Genomic DNA, 20,064 nt, shown 5'->3' with positions numbered 1-20,064 from the left:
TGATGAGGGTGAATTGCTGGTCAAACAGTTGTTAAAAGATTAAAGATGTTATTCAACAACCCACTGAATTGTGGATTACATTAAACCCAAAAAACCCACCTAATGTCTATTTCACCTTTAAATGATAATATTTGCATAATGAATAGATTAAAAATTTGCATGGTTAAGAAAAAAAAGTGAACTAGTAAAGACAATACAAAAAACTTAAAAAAAAAATAAAATGGCTTACATGCTTTTAAAACTGATAATTATGTTAGAATATGCAAATGTATTATATGCAAATTGTTGCGTACTTAAAGGCACACTGTAAATTTTCGCAGCTAGAGGTCGCCAATTATTCAAAACAAAGGCATAGCTTGATGACACCTTGATTTCGCGGAATCATGGGTGTTGTCTTCACGTATACAGCCTGTGGAAAAGAATCAGGACGTGACTTGAAATTATGTTTATGGATAATAAAAAAAAAAACGTTACCGTAGTATGAAGCAGAGCTGAAACAAGGCTGCTGGAACGATTGCTAATGAGAGACGAGCCCGACACACGGCTCGAGAGCAGTGGAACTTTTATTATGCCGCAGTCGTTGCTTCCATTTTTTCCGGTCGAGAGTATGTGGAGTAACGCAGCAGTGTTTTATCATATTAGATACATTTGTGTGTTGAAAGTTGTTATAATGCTACTCTATGCGTTCGCTCGGCGGCTACTATGAGATACTTAATGCATACTGCAGTAAACTAGATCAATATTAGGCATAAATCAAGAAAACGAGATTCAAACAATAAGACTTACTGTGTTGAGCCATATAACATGATTCATTTTCTGTCGATGAATGTATCCAACAGTTGCTCACCTGTCTAATAAAACACATAATATATTAAAACCTCTTTGGTGTTTCCATGATTTCTACAAAATAAAACGCATAACGCGTGTGTGATGTCATTGACAGGCGACGCACGGACACGGTCCGTGTCCTGGTTAAAATTGCTTATTTCTCTGGATTTAAACATTCTTGGAAACATTTGGGATAATGTAAATACACAAGTCAACAAAATATTTAACATTGCTCTAGCGGTTTTAGGATATTTTAATCAATCATTGTGCTTTTAATGAGATGTGAGGTATTTTAACGCGCTGTGGCGTCTGTCATGACATAAACAAACGCCTCGTCACATGACTGCAAGCAGCCGCCCAGCTGGTGGAGGTCACGTGACCGCATTTGTTGTGTCCGCACCGCACGGCCGCTGCGCTGCAATGTCATCATCTTCATCCTCACCACTATTATCGTCCTAATGAGTGATATTTCCCGACTGAATTCATCCGCGACCGAGCTGAGCCGACCGCGAACATTAATTCAATGTTTTCCGACTGAAAGAGACGACATTTGAGCCCTATGCTGGACAGATAGACGAGTGTAAGGTGAGCTGTGTGCGTGCGTCCGTGCTTTTCTATTGTGTTTTGCTGTGGCAGCTGGGTTGATAAACAAGTTCTTGAATCAATCGCAAGATCTTTGCAATGATCAGACTAAAGAGATCGAATGCAAAAGACACAAAGAAAAAACAGCGTAATGCATGATTGATACAACAGACTGCTGTAATTTCATCGAAAGAATGCAAACAAAACAAAAATAAAAGCAGACAACAATACTATAATATAATTGCATAAACTCACAAGTCAGACAAACAGGCACCAAAGCCGTGTCATCAATATGATGTCACTGCCGCGTCAGTAATATTAACCCTGCTTTATATTTAATAACGACAAGCATTTACTGACGTGTCACAGAGATGACAAGTGCTACATAGTCACCTACATGTCAATCAAATACCTGAGTGACACGTTTAAATGCAAAGAAGTATTTTATTTAAGTTCAAATCAGGTGATATTTTATTCTGAATATTGGGATGGGAGATGAGGTTCCTCTCATCGTCTATTATGGTTAATTTGGCCTTTATGGCATAGTTTAAAATGTTGAACATGACATTGTTGTCATACTCGTTCAGTTAACTAGGTTACTTTCAGTAGTCCTTTTTTGCTTGGATCATATTGTGCAATCACAACTGAAATACTGGTTAATTGTTTGAACTTCTTGTTTCTTATCTGACTGAAACATGACTTTTATAGTTGCTCTGTTATCTCAGAATGTAGTTACGAAACACTCTTGTTTACAAACTCACAATTTAAGTACAATTCCTGGAATAGCTCTGATATGGTTTTTCTTACATTTCTCTAAAAGTCTTGTGCAGTCACCTGATGTTCACTTTCTCTTCATCCAGGTTGTGAAGGTCTGTAAATCTAAAAATGGCTGTGTGGCAACAGTTCGGATTGCTTCTGTGGAAGAACTATATTCAGCAAGTGAGTATTTGACTTCTAATGCAATGTGCAGATACTTATTCTTTTGTTTTATTTCTGGATATTGGTTATAGGTTTTATGACAACGATATACACTTTCAAAGATTTGGCATTTGTAAGATTTTTTTTTTTTGAAAGAAATTAATAGTTTTATTCAGCAAGGATGCATTATTTTGACCAAAAGTTACAGAAAAGACATTTATAATGTTACAAAAAAGATTTCTAATATATAATGTATCATGGTTTTCTGCAAAAATATCAAGCAACACTTTGTTTTCAACATTGATAATAATCAGAAATGTTTCTTGAGCATCAAATCATCATATTAGATTTCTGAAGGATCATGTGACTAAAGACTGGAGTAATGATGCTGAAAATTTAGTTTTGGTCACATGAATAAATTACATTTCAAAATATATTCACATAGAAAAGAGCTGTTTTAAATTGTAATAATGTTTCACATTATTACTGTTTTTACTGTATTTTTAGTCAAATAAATGCCGTCTTGGTGAGCAGAAGAGACTTTCAATTTAAAAAAATCTTACCAACCCATAACATTTGAACGTTAGCATATAATATATGTGCATTATGGTTAATTTTGGGTTATAAAGCCCACAAATGATGGCGAGAGGTAAACTGTGATTAAACACAGTTCTGGAGTTATTTAGCACCAGGTAACCAATTATAAACTCCCTCCAAACTTGCCTCATTAAATATTCATGTGTTTAGTACCATCACAAACTGTCACAGTGTTATGATTCCGCATTCTTATCATGTTTCAGAAGAGTTAAAACAACCAGAGCATTTTGACAGATGGACAAGCCGTTAGTTAAATAGGTTGCATGCTCTTTGCACATTCTGCTTATCCAACTGATGTTAATTAACTGTGTAAATATGCGAATGAGAATGTGAAACCCCGGAAATACAATGTACATTGAGAAATCTTGAATGGCGAAGAACATAAACCAGGATAATGTTAACCCAGGGTTAAACTGACCCTTGGTTAATTATTTCAGGGTAAAGTATAGCCCTATTCGGACGGGATTGATTTTACACGGGGAGGTGGGGTAAAGTAATTATTACCAGAGCTTCTCAGTGATTTTAGTCCCGTCTGAATGTGCCATCTCAGTAATCATTACGGACAATGTCAGTAAAGATTACGGCGGCTTTTACCTTATGTAAAAAGGTCCGGAAAAATTACCTCAGGTAATACTAATCCCGTTTGAATAGACCTGCTGTAAATATGTACAGTAAAATTCCGTCATTTCCTGTTTAAAAGTAGTTTTCCACGCGTTTTTCAAGCATGCAAGCATTTGAAGAAACATTCAGTTGTGTTGTAGGTGGTGGGACAAGTCTGTGGCAAACCTCAAGTATTTTCCGCATAGTATTCAGGGCAAAAAGAAGATCGAAAGCACTTGTCAGAGGCACAAAACTAATTTTAGCTTTAGTTAAGTGCCTATTTCCATCATAATCCAATCAGAATTTAATTAATAAATCCTTTGACCGGACCTAACTGTTATATATAGTTTATATATTTAGATTATATGTGTTTGCACACATGGTATCAGGAAGCAACGGATACCCACATGATGACAGGGAGGTGACGCCGGTGCATAAATCGAGTTACCCCTCCCACTTCTGCTAGTTTTACTGAGATGTCTTATCCTGTGCGAATTGGCCATTGATATTACAGACGTCCTGTGGTTAAATTACATTACTCCACCTCCCCATGTAAAACTAATCCTGTCCGAATAGGGCTTAAGACAATGTGAAACATAACCCAGGATAATGTTAACCCAGGGTTAAAAATGACACTAGGTTAATTATTTCAGGGTAAATTATGACAATGTGAGACACAACCCAGGATTATGTTAACCCGGGGTTAAAAATGACTCTAGGTTAGTTATTTCAGGGTAAAGTATGACAATATGAAACGTAACCCAAGATAATGTTAACCTGGGGTTAAAATGACCCCAGGTTAATTATTTCAGGGTAAAGTATGACAATGTGAAACATAACCCAGGATAATGTTAACCCAGGGTAAAAAATGACCCTAGGTTAATTATTTAAAGCCCATTAGAGTGAGTTTGAAAATTCTGAAAATTGTCAGAATAAATCTATAAAGACTGATTCTAGGAACCAGATATTTTAGTTAAGACTTCACAGCAAGAAGCAGAAGTAAATCTATTTTACCCATCTTAAAGAAACAAGGAAATGTTTCAGCTAGTTTGCGGCAGATGAAAATACACAAGTTCAACAAAGGCTTAGTGTTCAAATGTAATCATTACCCCCATTCACCTTATTTGACATAATGATTTAACTCGGCGGTTCTTTTGCTCTATTGAATAACTTTTATGTTCCTTCTCGTATTTGGCCTCATAGATTAGATTTGAGGCTCGCTTTCATTAACGCAAATCAATAGCCGTTCTGTTTAACGCGGATGCATTGCTTTGATGACTGCATGAGTGTTTGTATGTATTTTTTGCTTTCATTATGCCTGACCTTTGCTCTGCAAACTTGTGGAGATTTGCTGTCTTTTGTAAGGTCATATGCAGGTGAAGTCTATCAGAATTAAACATTCTAAACAATCAGTTCTCGATCAAAGGGCTGCAAGAAGCGTCCCAATTCCCTCCTGATAGAGGGCTGTTTGCACACTATTGGGCTCCAGCTGTTGCTAGGAAACCGAAGCCAGGGGAGGCAGTAAACACTGGCCCCTTCATGCCTCATTATGGCAGACAGCGCTGCCTTTCTGACCCAGATCAGAGGTCTAAAGTTCTTTATCGATCTAGATCAGGCCTCAGGTGCTGTGTGGGTTCCTGCTTACTTACACATTCATGCATTGACAACATACTCTAAATGCTAGATCTGCAACATGAGTATGACTAATTCACCTGTAAGTTAACACAAACAGGAAGATTGCAGCTGATATATAATATAGTTATTTTTAAAAATATTTTTTTAGTATCATGACTGTAAAATCATCAGTTCCATAACACAATAAAAATAGTGTAATTATATTTATTTTTTTAAATTAATTTATAACTCCTACAGTGCTGTACAGACTCAGTTAAGCTTTTTAAAAGCAAGCTTGTTTATTTTTTTTATTTTATTTTTTATTTTTATTTATTTTTTATTCATTTTTAAATTTTTATTTTTTTAAATGGTTTTATTTTATTTTATTTTATTTTATTTTATCGCCATCCATCCACCCTTATCTACATAACCATTAATTCCCTTCTTCCATGGTCCATATGCATGCATATCTTACTAATTAACTAACTAACCATCTTTCTGTTTTACTGATTAACTTCCTCTTTCTCTCCATCTCCAGAAGCGTCAGATCCTGGTGATGCTGGTGGAGATGTCACTGCCGCTGCTCTTCTCAGCCATCCTGATCGTCCTGCGGCAGAATGTGTCAGTCACTAACTACCCTAATGCAACACACTACAGTAGCTTCGCTTTGAGTGACCTGCCGCACATACTGTGCTACGAGGACCTGCAGCTGGCCTATGTGCCCGCAAACGCCAGCGTGGTGCGGCAGATTGCAGAGGACGTCCGTCGGAGCCTGAGAGGCTGCGTCAGAACCGGTAAGAGCTTTGGGGCTGTCTTAGTGGTCTGAAGTATGGAAGTGTATTCATAAAAACACATCAGAGCTGTAGCCCAGAGTATCTGCTCAGACACAAGTTTGACTTTATCATTGGCATCAATCTTTTGCAAAAAACTGGAAAACCTTCATGGAAAACCTAGAAATAGCAGAGAACTGTTTTTACTTTACTTTACTTTACTTTACTTTACCTATATGACATTCAAAGTACGAAAGGTAGTACAGCTAGATCTCTTTTATTAAATCCAAATTATATTTTGCTACATATAAAGGCATTTTATAGATTTTAAAGTGTCAAAAGGTCATACAGCCAGTTCATTTGTGTTTTAAATATCTTAAAATGTAATAAATGTATATATTATTATTCTGGCATGATTTTATAACATCATATATCAACATAGTGCAAAATGGTATAAAAATTATGTGTAGAAGTCATTGCTTTGTTATGAGAAAGAATGTTCTGAAAAATGAATTTCATTGATGTCATTCGGAGTAACCAAAATAAAGGGACCATTTTGGATCAAATCATGCGGTCAATATCACGTGACAGGATGTGACATCATTTAGACACCTGCAAAGGATCACGTGGTCGTGAAGCAAAGTAACTAACTCTCTTTTAACTATTTGAAAAATTCATGTTTTCACTTGATCATACGCATGTCCCGAAACATCAGGTCATTCGGTACAACCGCTATAAAACATGGAAAATGTTGTAATATTTTAAAAACTTGTACTAAATATAAAATGTTTGATTGTCCTTTTGCTAGCTAGCTAGATATCAGCCTGTTAGCATTGTTTGAAAATATCGTCATTTGGTATAACCAAAAGTGTCATTTGGTAAAACCGAAATTTTGGTTAAACCGAATGACTTTTTTTGGTGACAAATTTTGTCCATCTTGTAAAAAATGACAAAAGCAGTGTTATTTGATTATATATATATAAAAAAAAAAACATAATCTCATTGTTAACACTTGATAAAACTTCAAAATTAATCATATCTCCATTATGTTTTGTTTTTTTTACACTTTTAAAAACCGTATTCGTCAATGACCCTAATACTGTTAAAAAATGACAAAAAGAAAAAAATATATACGGCAAGCTTATGCAATAAATTGGTTCCACCTTCGGGGTTTCTACACTTATGCAAAAACTGGAAATAGCGTTAAATTTTAAATTTGTGATTTCCAGGCCTAGGCAACTTTTAAAAAGTTACAGAAATTTCTATTGTCTGTTTTTCTTTCTTTCTTTTTTTTTTTAATGTTAATTTCTAAAATGTGTAATTTGTATAGATATTGCTCTTGAGTGCAAATGTTTTTGAATTCATTTTCTTTGTCATAAAAGCCTTAACAGTTAAAACTAATACAAACTGTGAAAAAAATCATGGTAATTCCTTGTTGTTATCGCCCAGAAATTGCATCTCATTGAGAGTAATATCTATAAAATATTTTTATTGATATTGCACGTCTATCCGGAAATCATGCATGACTAGAAAAGTCATGGAAGTTCATTGATCCAAAAGTGTGTGAACCCTGCCATTTAGTCACTACAATATGAGTGAGTTTACAGTTGAAATGCAAATTTTGTGAATGAATAGCATCGTGACCAAACTCAAAACCTTAATAGCAGCTTTTTCTGGCTTCTGCCTGACCCTTGAGATCTCCTGGTGCTTGTGTTTATGAGCTCTCATAAAGTCCTGCAGCTGGTGAGTCACATAATATATGTTTCTCTGGCCTGTGTCCTGCTAATGTGAGTCATGGAGGAGATCCATAATCTGATGCCTCAATTTTGACTGTAAAATGAACCACTTTGATGGTATTAAAGTGCTGTGTAATATTCAAAACTGACTCACTGACTGAACATACTGGTTTAAAAGAGTCTGCAGCGGTGCACATGTAATCAAAGTCTGGGATTTTGACATTTTGACATTTTGTAGGATAGCTGAGAAGAGGAAGTTTCAGGCAAATACATAATTTATCTGAAATTGCAGAGCTGTAAGTAGGGGTTTATTTGTATATGGACATGACGAAAGTGATGACTGGAGGATAAATGAGTGAGTCACAAGGTTAATGTAGTCCCAATCATTCTGACTGATTTGGACTTTTGGACTGTTTCATTTAAAATAACAGATCATAAGTTATTTGTCCATGAACAACATTGGTCACACTGTGACTGTATGTTTGCTGTTGTGTGCAACCCTCAAAGACAACACAATAGAAGGATATTTAGTCTATTGTCTTTATATTATTATCAAAGACTTTATATATAGAAAGAAGGTCCATGGCGAAATAAGTCCCGCCTTCTAAATAAAATAGCCATGCTATGACTTTACCACCAATTGGTAAAGTCATCGATCATTCTGAGGAACGCTGTGCATGCGCATTAGCTTGGTCCAACCTGAAAAATGCCATTTTTTTTTGTCATGATTTGAGCGTTTAGAAAGTCAGTTGTTGTCAGATTTCATTGCTGATTTCAAATATGAAATGTAATCATAAACTTGGTGAACAGTTTTGGAGAATTTGATGTTTTCTTATCAAAAGAGATAGGAGCTGCACTTGCATGCCCGAGAGGCCTTTTAAAGATAGCCGCCGAGTGAAATGACTTTGCCATTATGTGGCTCAGACTGCAAACTTGGAAATAAGATAAAACATTTTACCTTGACGCTGTAGATTCAGTAGCGTCGCAGGAGTATTTTAGCACAGAAATAATTCGGATATTCCAGAACCACTGACCAGTGTTATTTTAGTATTATTTTTTTTATAATCCTATAGTATATCGTAAATAATACTATATTTAGTATAAAAATGCTAAATATACTATTTTATAGTATTATTATTATTAATATTTTGAATTGGTGTTGTCAAAAGTACTGACTTCAATACCAAGTCGATACTGACATTTTAAAAACGTGATGCTTTGAGCGCTGTTGAGCGGATTCATAAACACCTTTGATTGGCCATTGTGTTCATGCGCTCAAGAGATATGTCTCTGATTGGCTGTAAATAGACGTCAGTGAAGCTCTTCACTGAGCGCTTACACAGATACACACGGGAGAGTTTAAAAACGGCCGTCTATCAGCGGACCGGACCTGCTTTTAAATGCTCTTGCTTTCAAAATGCTTTCAAACACTTTCGTGAGCTTTCAAACGGTCCTGTTTGTTGATGATTGTAGCCAATCACAGACATATCTGTTGAGTGTGTGAACACAATGGCCAATCAGAGGTGTTTATGAATCCGCTCAACAGCGCTCAAAGCGTCACATTTTAAAAATTTCAGTATCGACTTGGTATCGAAGTCGGTACTTTTGACAACACTATTTTTAATGTGCTTTTATTTTTATATTTTCAGTTTGCATTTTAATTTTAGTTTAAGGTTTAGTAATTTTATGCGCTTTTGTAAATTTAAAAAAAAAATCATTTCTATTTAGCTTAATTTTTTTTTCAGTTTTAGTAATTTAGTACTTATTTAATTTGAGATAGTTGCTAGTCTTTAAGTTTAAAGTTTTTCATCAAATATTTATATTTTATTTTATTTCAGCATTATTTCAATGAACAAAAACATTATTTATTTGTTGTAGTTTTAGTTAACAATAAAAAAACCCAACAACTAATGGAACCGATTAATTTGTTTTGGTAGTTTTAAAAAACTGCAACTGGTTCAGAACTAGAACTGGTTTCCGATTTCCAGCTGTCATGAATTTCAAAAATGACTTAATTTCTTATTCATCTTTATTCATTTTCACTTTACAGTAAGCATATCCATTAGTTAAAATTAACTAAAAACATTTATTATTACTTAGTTAATGTTAATTTCTACATTTGCTAACAATCAAAAGTAGTATGTATTGATATGATTCAATAGGCCTGAGCTAACATGAACTAACACTGAACAGTTGTATTTTAACTATTAACTTTAAGAAAGATTAAAAATACTGTAACAAATGAGTTGCTCATTGTTATTTATTTAACTACTGGGACCATACTGTAAAGTGTTACTATTTTGCTGGCTGTTGTTTACATTGGCACATGTAGCACAGATGCTTCCTTGTTGTACGTCGTCATCTGGATTTGCTTGTTGATCAGGACAGACCCTCCAAATCTCAAATGACACAGGAGTTGCTCGCTCTGAGCTGGTTTAACCGGCTCAACCGTCTCCTGTTTTTATAGAGGCAGATACTGTATCTCACAAGAAAAAGTCATGTGAGGACATTTGGTTACATGTTAGATGAACGTTTGACCTAGAAATGAAAACTGCCATTATTCACCCTCCGGTCTTTCAACCCTGTATGGTGTTATGTGTTTCTCTGGAACAATAAAGGAGTAATAGTGACAAATCTTCATTCAGAACAATTTATAGAGACTATGTCTTTCAAGCTCCGAAAAGGACAATAAAAAGTACCATTCAATAGAGAGGTGCAGGTATGATGTCAAATCTCGGAAGACTAATTCGCCCCTGGTTCCCTCAAGATTTTCCTATGGTGTTTTATAATAGGTTTTTTCAATTTATGAGTAAAATAAGGTCTGTGGTAAACGTAACTTGGTGATACTTTGACGTTTTGTTCTATGATGTAAATTACACACCCACACCACAGACATTCTTATCTAGTTACCTATTAGAAGCCAGGGCTGCACGATTAATTGCAATTAACCTGAAATCGCGCTTAAACCGATTTAGCTTATTGCAATTTTTTTAAATTGCAACCATCTTTCCAAACATGACAAGCATTTATGAACCTCTTGTCCAACAAAAGATAACTTTTAATAACATGTATTTACTCCAAACTCACTTCATAGAGACAATTGAGCATCCTTCTGTGAGTTGATGTGGCTTCTTACACACAATAAGGCACACAAAAATATTATTCCATAGTATTCTACACAGTACACAAATATACAAATATACTTTATTATCATGAAATTACCCGAGAAGGCTTGAAGAACTTGATAAACCATATATTGTCATAGTCGTGTGTTTATTAATCATGTTTAATCAAAGCATTTCAATCTTCTGTTTATTCAGCTACAGCGATAGTATGATGCCCATAGGGGATTTCGTGGAATGACATGAATTATATCGTACTTCTGCGAGGCATATTTGGAGCTTCTGCACGAGAGCGCCCTCTGGCTTTCAGATGGAGCAGCATTTACTACCCAGGTAGCCAAAAAGATGTGGGCCAATAATGGCCCAGAACTGGCACGCCAGAAGAAATAACTCGGCCCAGTTGCGGTTGCCGGACTCTTGTGAAACACGGAGATGAATGACACGCCAGAATCGGCCCGAGTACACTGGCCCGAGTCCGGGTGCTGAAACTGCCGGCATAGGGCCACAATCACGCCAGCATAAATTGTACAATTAGCCGGTACTGGCCCGAGTTCCAAAGGGAAATGTATATGAAATGCAGAACTACATCTATTTAATTAACAAGAACTACAGAAGACATTTTACCAAAGCAATATTAGCAATATTAGCTTGTTTGCTAAATTAAGTAGGCCTATATACATAGATAAGTATTAAGATAAGTAGTTCTTGTAATTAATTGGTTACCAAAAACTACTAAAATATATTTTTAAATATATTTAAGATATAAAGAAATTTGTGTATATATATATATATATATATATATATATATATATAATATACACAAATTTCTTTATATCTTAAATATATTTTTAAATATATTTAAGATATAAAGAAATTTGTGTATATATATATATATATATATAAGTAGTTTTTGTTTATATATATATATATATATATATATATATATATATATAACTTACAATGCAAATATTTTTCATTTCAAGAAGTTGAACTGCAGAATGGAAGCTTTTTTCAGAGGCTTTAAGTGTCACACTTTGGCTCTAAACTTTTTGTGACGGTCACAAATCCTATCTTTGCAGGTACTTCAACTAATATTTTAGATGAGCTCAGACAAACCTCTACCCATGACATCCATATGTGCTCTTTTTAACAAAGAGAAAATGACACCATGTAAATATAAGAAATATGAGAATTTATTTGAATGTATTATTGAAAAAGTGACAAGAACAATGGCATAAAAATCATACAGAAATTTTACAAACTCTCAGGACCTCAAGCAATTTATGCAATAAATGCAATAGCAATTTATGGTGTTATACAGTTATTTCAGAAAGTATTCAGACACTTTTTGCAGACTTAATTATGTTTTAGATTTAATTTTAAACACAACATTTCATATTTAAAAATTACAAAAGAAAAGGCCTATAAAAGTTTTGGCACCCTGCATGATCACTACTTATTAGGGATGGGACGGTTCGCTGTAAAAAATCTAACCGTTCGGTTCTCCACCCACGGTTTGGCACGCGCTTGCACCGCGGTTTAAAAAAAATTAAAATAACAGCTTCAAAATTCATGTTTTTGATATGGGTGTAATTTACGTTGTAGAGAAAAACGTTCAAGTATCGTCATGCCATGTTTACCACAGACCTTATTTTACTCATAAGGCAAACGTGATTTGGCCAAGTGCGACAAGTTCAACATCTTTGTTGATCCTGGAACAACTTTCCAACCAACCAATCAGATTTGAGGGACAGTTTATGTCAAGTTTAGGCTTACAACCAGGGTTAGGTGTTTCTACATCATTAGCTGCGTTTCCATTACCCTTTAAATTGCGTAAGTTGAAATTAAAAAATTGAAAATGAGCCCAATGGAAACACATCAATTTCACAAAAAAAAAACATAGCCTATCGCAAAAAAGTTTTCACGCTCACCTGAGGTGGTTTTCAGGCAATTCGAAAAAGGAATATTTCGCAAAACTGCAATGGAAACTATTTTTTTCGCATTTACAGGTCACCTGATGTACGTAAAAGTTGATAATTCTTTAAAGATGTTTGGACAGAAGATGAGGCAGAGTTCTTGATTAAACTCATAAAAGAGAAAAGAATAATGGGAATACTGGATTCTAAACAACAAAGCAATGCAATGCCACAATTTATCAAGACCTCGAAGTAGATAGGAGGGAGAAACACCCAGAAACACCTCATAAATGGCCACTCCCAAGTATAAGGGGCTTTCCTTGCCATTAATGCTTGGATAACACGCCTACGTCTCCTTCTTTCAAAAATAATGGCTAGTGCAGTGGCTGCAATATACTTAAACCTACTAACATCTGTTGCCATGATTTTTGGAATGACTTATAGCGAGAGGAATAAGATACATTTTAGTCGTATAACATCAGTTAATGGAAAGAGTGTCATTTCACAATAGTTTTTTTTTTTTTTATCGACATTTAGAAAAAATCACAAATATGTGCAAATCTGTAATGGAAACCAAGCTAGTGTTATTCACCTATCATTACCCTCTGATTTTAGAGATAACTTATGGGTAGCGTTAGGTTGAGGAGTAGAGACGGGGTTAGGACTAAATTTTCAGACAGGAATGTTGATACAGGGTCAACAAAAGATGTTTATCTAGGAACATGTTTTACTTTGCAAAGTCATGGAGACCTTACTTAAAATTCCCATTGTAAAACCCCATAGGAAAATCTTGAGGGAACCATTGGCGAATTAATCATCCCTACACCACTTTATATCCAAAGAATGAAACGCTAACGTTAAAGCTTCTTGGAAAATCACATTTTTGTTGCACACAAATACAAAAAAAAAACATTCTATGGGTTTATAACAACATGAGGATGAGTAAATAATGACACTTTTCATTTTTGGTCAAATATTCCATTAAAGAACCTTGCTTACTTGCCGGTTTGTGTGTGTGTGTTTAATTGGATTTAGGTCGTAAATCCCATTCGTGACCTGGCTGAATTCCCAGCTTTGCCGAGTGTCTCATTAGCTTTTCCTTTTAACATTATTTTCTTTGGGGAAAATTAAATACCTAGTGGTCATGATATCATTAGCATATGTTTACAGTAGGCTGACAAATCCTAAAGTCAATTATTTTAAAGGTCAAATGATGAGCCAATGTCCGCACAGCTTATTTAAAGGTCACATGGTTTCGTATGATTGCTTAAATGGTTAAATTTCACATCGATTAATCAATTTTTATCAGTTTGACCCTCAAACTTTCTGCGAACTGAATTGATCGCATATAAAAATATGAACAATTTGCTTTTCTTTGAAGAATACAGTATGTTTTCTTTGCTAAAGTGGGTGGTTGCCTAGGTGTTTTTAATAATTAAATTAAATTATTATTTAAATATAATTATTAAGTAACTAATAAAATTATATTAAAATTAGATTTTTTTTTTTTTTAATTTCTGTGCAATAAATTGATCGCGTATAAAAATATGAATATTTTGCATTTGTCTAAAGAATGTGTTTTTGCTGCCATGATGCTAGAGTGTTGTGGGTGGTTGCCAGGGTGTTGCTAAGGTAATCTGGAGGGTTTCTAGGTGGATTAATACAAAATGATTATTAATTAGGGACCAAGCAATAATTTTTAGTGTTCTTCTTCTTCTTCTTCTTCTTCCATTCTTGAGTCTATGTCAGCCCATAGAACCGCTTGCAGGAAAGTTATGAAATTTGGCACACAGATAGAGGATAGACTGAACATTAATCATAGCAATTTTGGAGTCTCTAACTCAATCCCTTTAGCGCCACCAACTGTCCAAATTTGTGCTCATGTTTGTGTTAATAACTTTTAAACCATAAGGGCAAAACAAAATTTCTATTTTCCTCTGATTCCTTGGCTCAAGCTGATTCGATTGCACCCTATGAAGTCATTTTCCATCATGAAAAAATGTCCGCCATTTTGATTTACCAAAAAAAAAAAAACTTTTTCTAACTCCTTCTAGACTCTTTGTCTGATTTTCCACAAAAATTGAACCAGATCATCTTCAGACCATGCTGACAAAAGTTATGGAATTCAAATTAATTCGTCAAATCGTTCTTGAATAATGCGCAACCGAATTCGACGATAATCTCTGCAACGCTTTAGCGTATTCAGACGAAACTTGGTGTGTATTATGACAACAATGTCTTTAGGCACGTAGTGGTCAGGAGATATGAAAAATTGTTATTTTTGCTTATAACTTCTAAACAATTTGGCCAAAAATTACAAAACTGATCTCTTTATATATCATTGCAGCATGCAGAGTCAAACGATACCCAATTTTCCAATATCGGTCATTTTGAGAGCTGTAAAATGCTATATATATTTTTTGCCGTATCTTTACAAAACTCTGTATGTGTCTTCAGCACCATGCCCTGACGGTACTCAAAAACTTTTGGGGCAGCGCTACCTTGTGGTCAGAAGCTATAATGAAATTTCCAAAAAATGCTAATAACTTTTGATTAGAATAGTCTATTGAAATAAAATGGATTCCTTGGGTCATGCCGAGAACATAGATACCAATTTTGCCATAGTCGGCCGAACTTCCTGTCCACCATCTCGCGTCTTTTGCACCGCCTCGCACATGAGCGCCGCGTTTTTAAGACGCCGTGTCAAGTTAAAAGAATTTCAACTTTTACACGCAGCGCCGCTCATCAATGTCAGTTCCAAAACAGTGGACCAATCAGAAGAACTCGAAGGCGGGGCAAGTGTTGCGAGCTTCTGTTTACAGTAGCAAGTTGGCATGACAACTGTTTTATTTGACGGCAACATGGCGGAGGAGGCGCTCGTTATTATATTATTTTCTTTTTTTTCCATGTCAAAACTCATTTCTATCAATTCTGCTGTTTGCCTATTTCTATTATTTCCGTTTTTGTCGTTATTGCATCACGTCTCAAAAGCGCGTCTTGAGACCCTCGTGTTTTACGCTGCGCTTAAATTATTCTTATTAAAATACAATTATTATAATTATTAATTAACTAATATAAAATTATCATATTAAAATTGCATGATAATAAAACACATTTTAAACTTTTTGTGTACTGAATTGATCACATAACAATATGAACTACCATTTGTCTGAAGTTTTTTTGCTGCAGTGATGCTGAAATGTCGTGGATGGTTGCCAGTTGTTGCTAAGGTGATCTGGGTGGTTGCTAGGTGGTTTCTTTCTGTCTGGCGTGAAAAGAGTCCCCCCTCGAGTCTTCGATGTTTAAATATGAGCTATAGTAACAGTAAAAGTGATGTATGTGGCACTAATGATGTGTCGTCTTGTTTTCCAGACCGTGGCTTTGAAACAGAGGAGCAGTTTGAGGAGTTTGTGAAAAATGACCCACAATCAGGCAAGATCTTGGCAGCCATTGTGTTTGAGCATCCTTTCAGCCACGACGATGAGCCTCTTCCTCTGCAGGTGAGACTCTCAAACCAGACAGACATGTGTGTTAACGCATTAGCATTCCTCTGAGCTTTCAACCAATCACAGTCTTCCTGTTTACCTCCTCCAGTTAGCCAAGATCAACCTGTACAACTGCATACTGAATGCTTTGAATCGTTGCGTGGATGAATCTCATGAAGAAATGTTCTTATATTTCACTTCAATGTAAATAAATAAATAAATAAAAGATACATTACCAAATGTTTTAGTATTTAAATAAAATTAAGTATATTGAATTATTTTTATTACATAAAAATTTAAATTATATTTTGCATAAAGTAAATGAAGCTTATTTATTATTTTTGCATTGTAACAATATTTGCATGAATTTACATGATAATTAAACACATTTCCTCTCAAATTCTCATTAATGCAAAACCTCCATGCTATTTACTCATAATACATTCCAAGTAATGAAATCTATTTTATTTTTTTATTTTTTATTTTTAAAATTAAAAACCATATACATTGCATTTACATTTCATTTGCATCATTATTTTTATATCCTTTGATTTTAGAAAATTGGGGGAAATAATTGACAGATTTTAATAATCCCCCCCCAAAAAAATGGGATTATTTTTACATATACAAAACTATTTTCTTTTGATTTTAGTGTGAAACAGCATGTTTTTGTGAGAGTTGCATTTGCGTGTCTTTCATGATGATTACCATTACTTTAAAGCAAGTGTTCCTGAAGAAAATGTTCTTTTCTGAACATTTGAGGACAAAATAATCCGTTTTTCACAGAAGTGGAAAGTGCAGTGTCAAATCTCAGGCCATTAGAGCTCTAGCAACAAATACCCTCAAACCATATTGGTTTCATGTCTCCGACGCCTGCTTGTGTGTTTATGAACCACTGATTCTTCCAGCTGAAGCCGTTTCAGCCATTTTGAGATGCTCTTCTTGAGGTTTCTTTATGTGTCTAATGGAGAGATGAGGTCTGGTCTGGTCTCTTCTCATAAGGACATGAGTGAATCATCATCTCTCATGATGAAAGCTCTTGTTCCTCGGTCACGGGCAGCGAGTCCTTCGCCGAGGGTTTAATGAGTTTACCGCAGCTCCAGTACAGGTCCTGCATCAGCCTCGAAGGAGAGCACATTTCTGTGTAAAGTGTTCATAAAATGTATTTTTTTTATAACTCTTAACTTAAGAAGGTTTTATAAATGATTTACACAGAAATTGGTTTTCCTCATTTGTTAAATAAGGCCCAAGATGTCACGCTGTGTATAAAATATTCTCCCAAAGTTACGGATTTATATTTCCAGTAGAAGGGTGCATTTTTGTCGGTGACTAATTGAATGTTTTGTCAGATGAACAGTTGACACTCACCTGGGAGTAGATGCTGAATTGAATTTTATTCAGATAAAAACAAGACTGTATTTATTAGAAAATATTAAATTATTATGATAGAAATCTGTGATGGTAATTTCTTAATTTTTTGTCAGGAAATCTTATTCATCCCCTGAGAGAAAAAAAACTCCTGTATATGTAAGCTTGTTTCCGCCACTGAATAAAAAATAAAAAAGGAATAATTGTGATTTTTATCTCAACTTTTTTTCTCAGAATTGCATGATATAAAGTCACAGTTGCAAGTTATAAAGTCAGAATTGTGTGATATAAAGTCACAATTGTGAGATATAAAGTCAGAATTGCGAGTTATAAAGTCAGAATTGCGAGTTATAAAGTCACAATTGTGAGATATAAAGTCAGAATTGCGTGATATAAAGTCAGAATTGCGAGTTATAAAGTCAGAATTGTGAGATATAAAGTCAGAATTGCGTGATATAAAGTCAGAATTGCGAGATATAAAGTCAGAATTGCGTGATATAAAGTCAGAATTGTAAGATATAAAGTCAGAATTGCGAGTTATAAAGTCAGAATTGTGAGATATAAACTCAGTCTTTTTTCCTTAGAATTGGACTTTATAACTCACCATATTGTTTATATCTCAATTCTAAGAAGTCAGAATTGTGAATTTTTATCTCACAATTGTGAGTTTATAATGCGCAATTGTTAGTTTATAACTCATAATTCCGACTGTTATTTCTCGCAATTGTGAGTTTACATCTTGCAATTGTGCAATTAAAGTCGCAATTACCCTTTTTATTTTTTATTTAGTGGCGGAAACAAGCTTCCATACCTATACACTTCTCTACACTGGAGAAAAACGTATGAATTTGCATGTTTACTTCAAATTTCTTTAGAGGGAAGTATTACTTTTTTCTATTCTTGCGTGTTGTAAGCATTAGTGAGTACACACGTAATGTAGTGTAGCTACAAGTATGAATGAAACAGATGTTACATTACATGACGTTCTTAAGACGCGCCAGATTTTTATGTGGTAACCATATGGTTGTAGTTTCAAACCCCATAACAGTTGATCAATGTTCTATTAATCAAGACTCTCATGTTACTCCAGAGGATTGATAGATTAACTCTAAAGCCATGTTGTATAAAAATCATATGCTAAATAACCCTTGCTATTGTGTATGGCAGGTCAGCTATCATCTGCGCTTCACGTACAGTCCCAGAAACGCTCCGGCTCGCGAGAAGTCCGAGCTCAACCCCAACTATGATATGGACTGGCACACGCTCAGCCTGTTCCCGCTGTTCCAGCTGCCTGGACCCAGAGAACAACACGAGCCATACGGCGGCACGCCAGGTCAGTCAGCACTGATGCATTGTGGGGAATGTTGGTGGTAAGGTTTCATTGTTTTATGTTAAACACAAATTAGTATCTTGCATTTCCCTGCAAGAGTACGTCTGTAAATTTATGTGCATATCTGCGAAATGTTTATTTTTTTTATGCCTTAAAATATGTTTCAAAGCAAACAGCCACAAAACTATATTCATACCAGTTCATTAAAAAGCACTGTAATCAAGAATCACCCATTAATGTTCAAATTAGACCCTGTAACTTCTTCGTTTGTGATCAATTTCTTCCTTGAACAGACTGATACCATCTTTACTGTCAGTTACCATCAACAGATGAGATAAACCAGCCTGTTCTCTCATCTCTGCTTCTTTAACGATCTCTTCCTGTATCGGAGGCTTCCTGTGACGGCGCTAGCTATTGATTAGGAAGTGATGTGGATTAGTTAGCTTTCCCTTTGCCCAACAGCCTACAGTGTTGCCGACAGCTTCAAAACGCCTGCAGCATGTCTGTTATTAATCATGAGCACTGCGTTAGTGTCCTGTCTGATCTTTGATGACTGTCAACCTCTATTTTTGGCACAGTGCTACAAATTACAGCTTGATCTCTGCTTCCACGACTCTTCATGCTTCAACGTCGTCCTTTCATCTGCATTTAATTGCATTGAGATGCTTTATACTGGAAGTGTAAAAGACCACAGAGCGAGTGTTTTGATCTTAGAGGGTCATTATGGTTTGAAAAGCCATTAGGAGCAGCGAGGAGTTTTGAATAAATGTCTACGCTTTGAGAAATAGTAACTTCCTGAAGCTCAAAAGAAATATTATATGTGTTTTAAAGGATTAGTTCATTTTTAAATGAAAATTACCCCAAGATTTACTCACCCTCAAGCAATCCTAGGTGTATATCACTTTCTTCTTTCTGATGAACACAATCTGACTTATATTAATAAATGTCCTGATGCATCCGAGCTTTATAATGGCAGTGAATGGGACCAACGAGTACGAAGCTGAAGAAAGTGCATCCATCCATCATAAATGTACTCCACATGGCTCCAGGGGGTTAATAAAGGCCTTCTGAAGTGAAGCGGTGCATTGGTGTAAGAAAAATATTCATATTTAACAAATTATAAAGTAAAATATCTAGCTTCTACCAGACCGCCTTCCGTATTCAACTTACGAAGAAAGTGTAAAGCCTCTTGCAGTTC

General features: G+C 35.1%; 1 protein-coding gene across 1 annotated transcript in view; it reads left to right on the top strand.

Moving 5' to 3' along the window:
• The first annotated feature begins 1,188 nt into the window (after positions 1 to 1,188).
• Positions 1,189 to 20,064, top strand: part of abca3b (ATP-binding cassette, sub-family A (ABC1), member 3b) — a 52,729-nt gene continuing 33,853 nt past the window's right edge. The window contains exons 1-5 of the mRNA XM_051888160.1: positions 1,189 to 1,413; positions 2,271 to 2,349; positions 5,678 to 5,933; positions 16,056 to 16,183; positions 18,704 to 18,869. Of these exons, the coding sequence (XP_051744120.1) occupies positions 2,296 to 2,349; positions 5,678 to 5,933; positions 16,056 to 16,183; positions 18,704 to 18,869 (604 nt within the window). The 5' untranslated portion in view covers positions 1,189 to 1,413; positions 2,271 to 2,295. The remainder of the gene's footprint in view (positions 1,414 to 2,270; positions 2,350 to 5,677; positions 5,934 to 16,055; positions 16,184 to 18,703; positions 18,870 to 20,064) is intronic.

Source organism: Ctenopharyngodon idella, chromosome 3 (assembly GCF_019924925.1).
Source record: "Ctenopharyngodon idella isolate HZGC_01 chromosome 3, HZGC01, whole genome shotgun sequence".
Lineage (NCBI taxonomy): Eukaryota > Metazoa > Chordata > Actinopteri > Cypriniformes > Xenocyprididae > Ctenopharyngodon > Ctenopharyngodon idella.
Note: the sequence above shows the minus strand (reverse complement) of the source record. Positions and strands in the feature narration are given on the sequence as shown.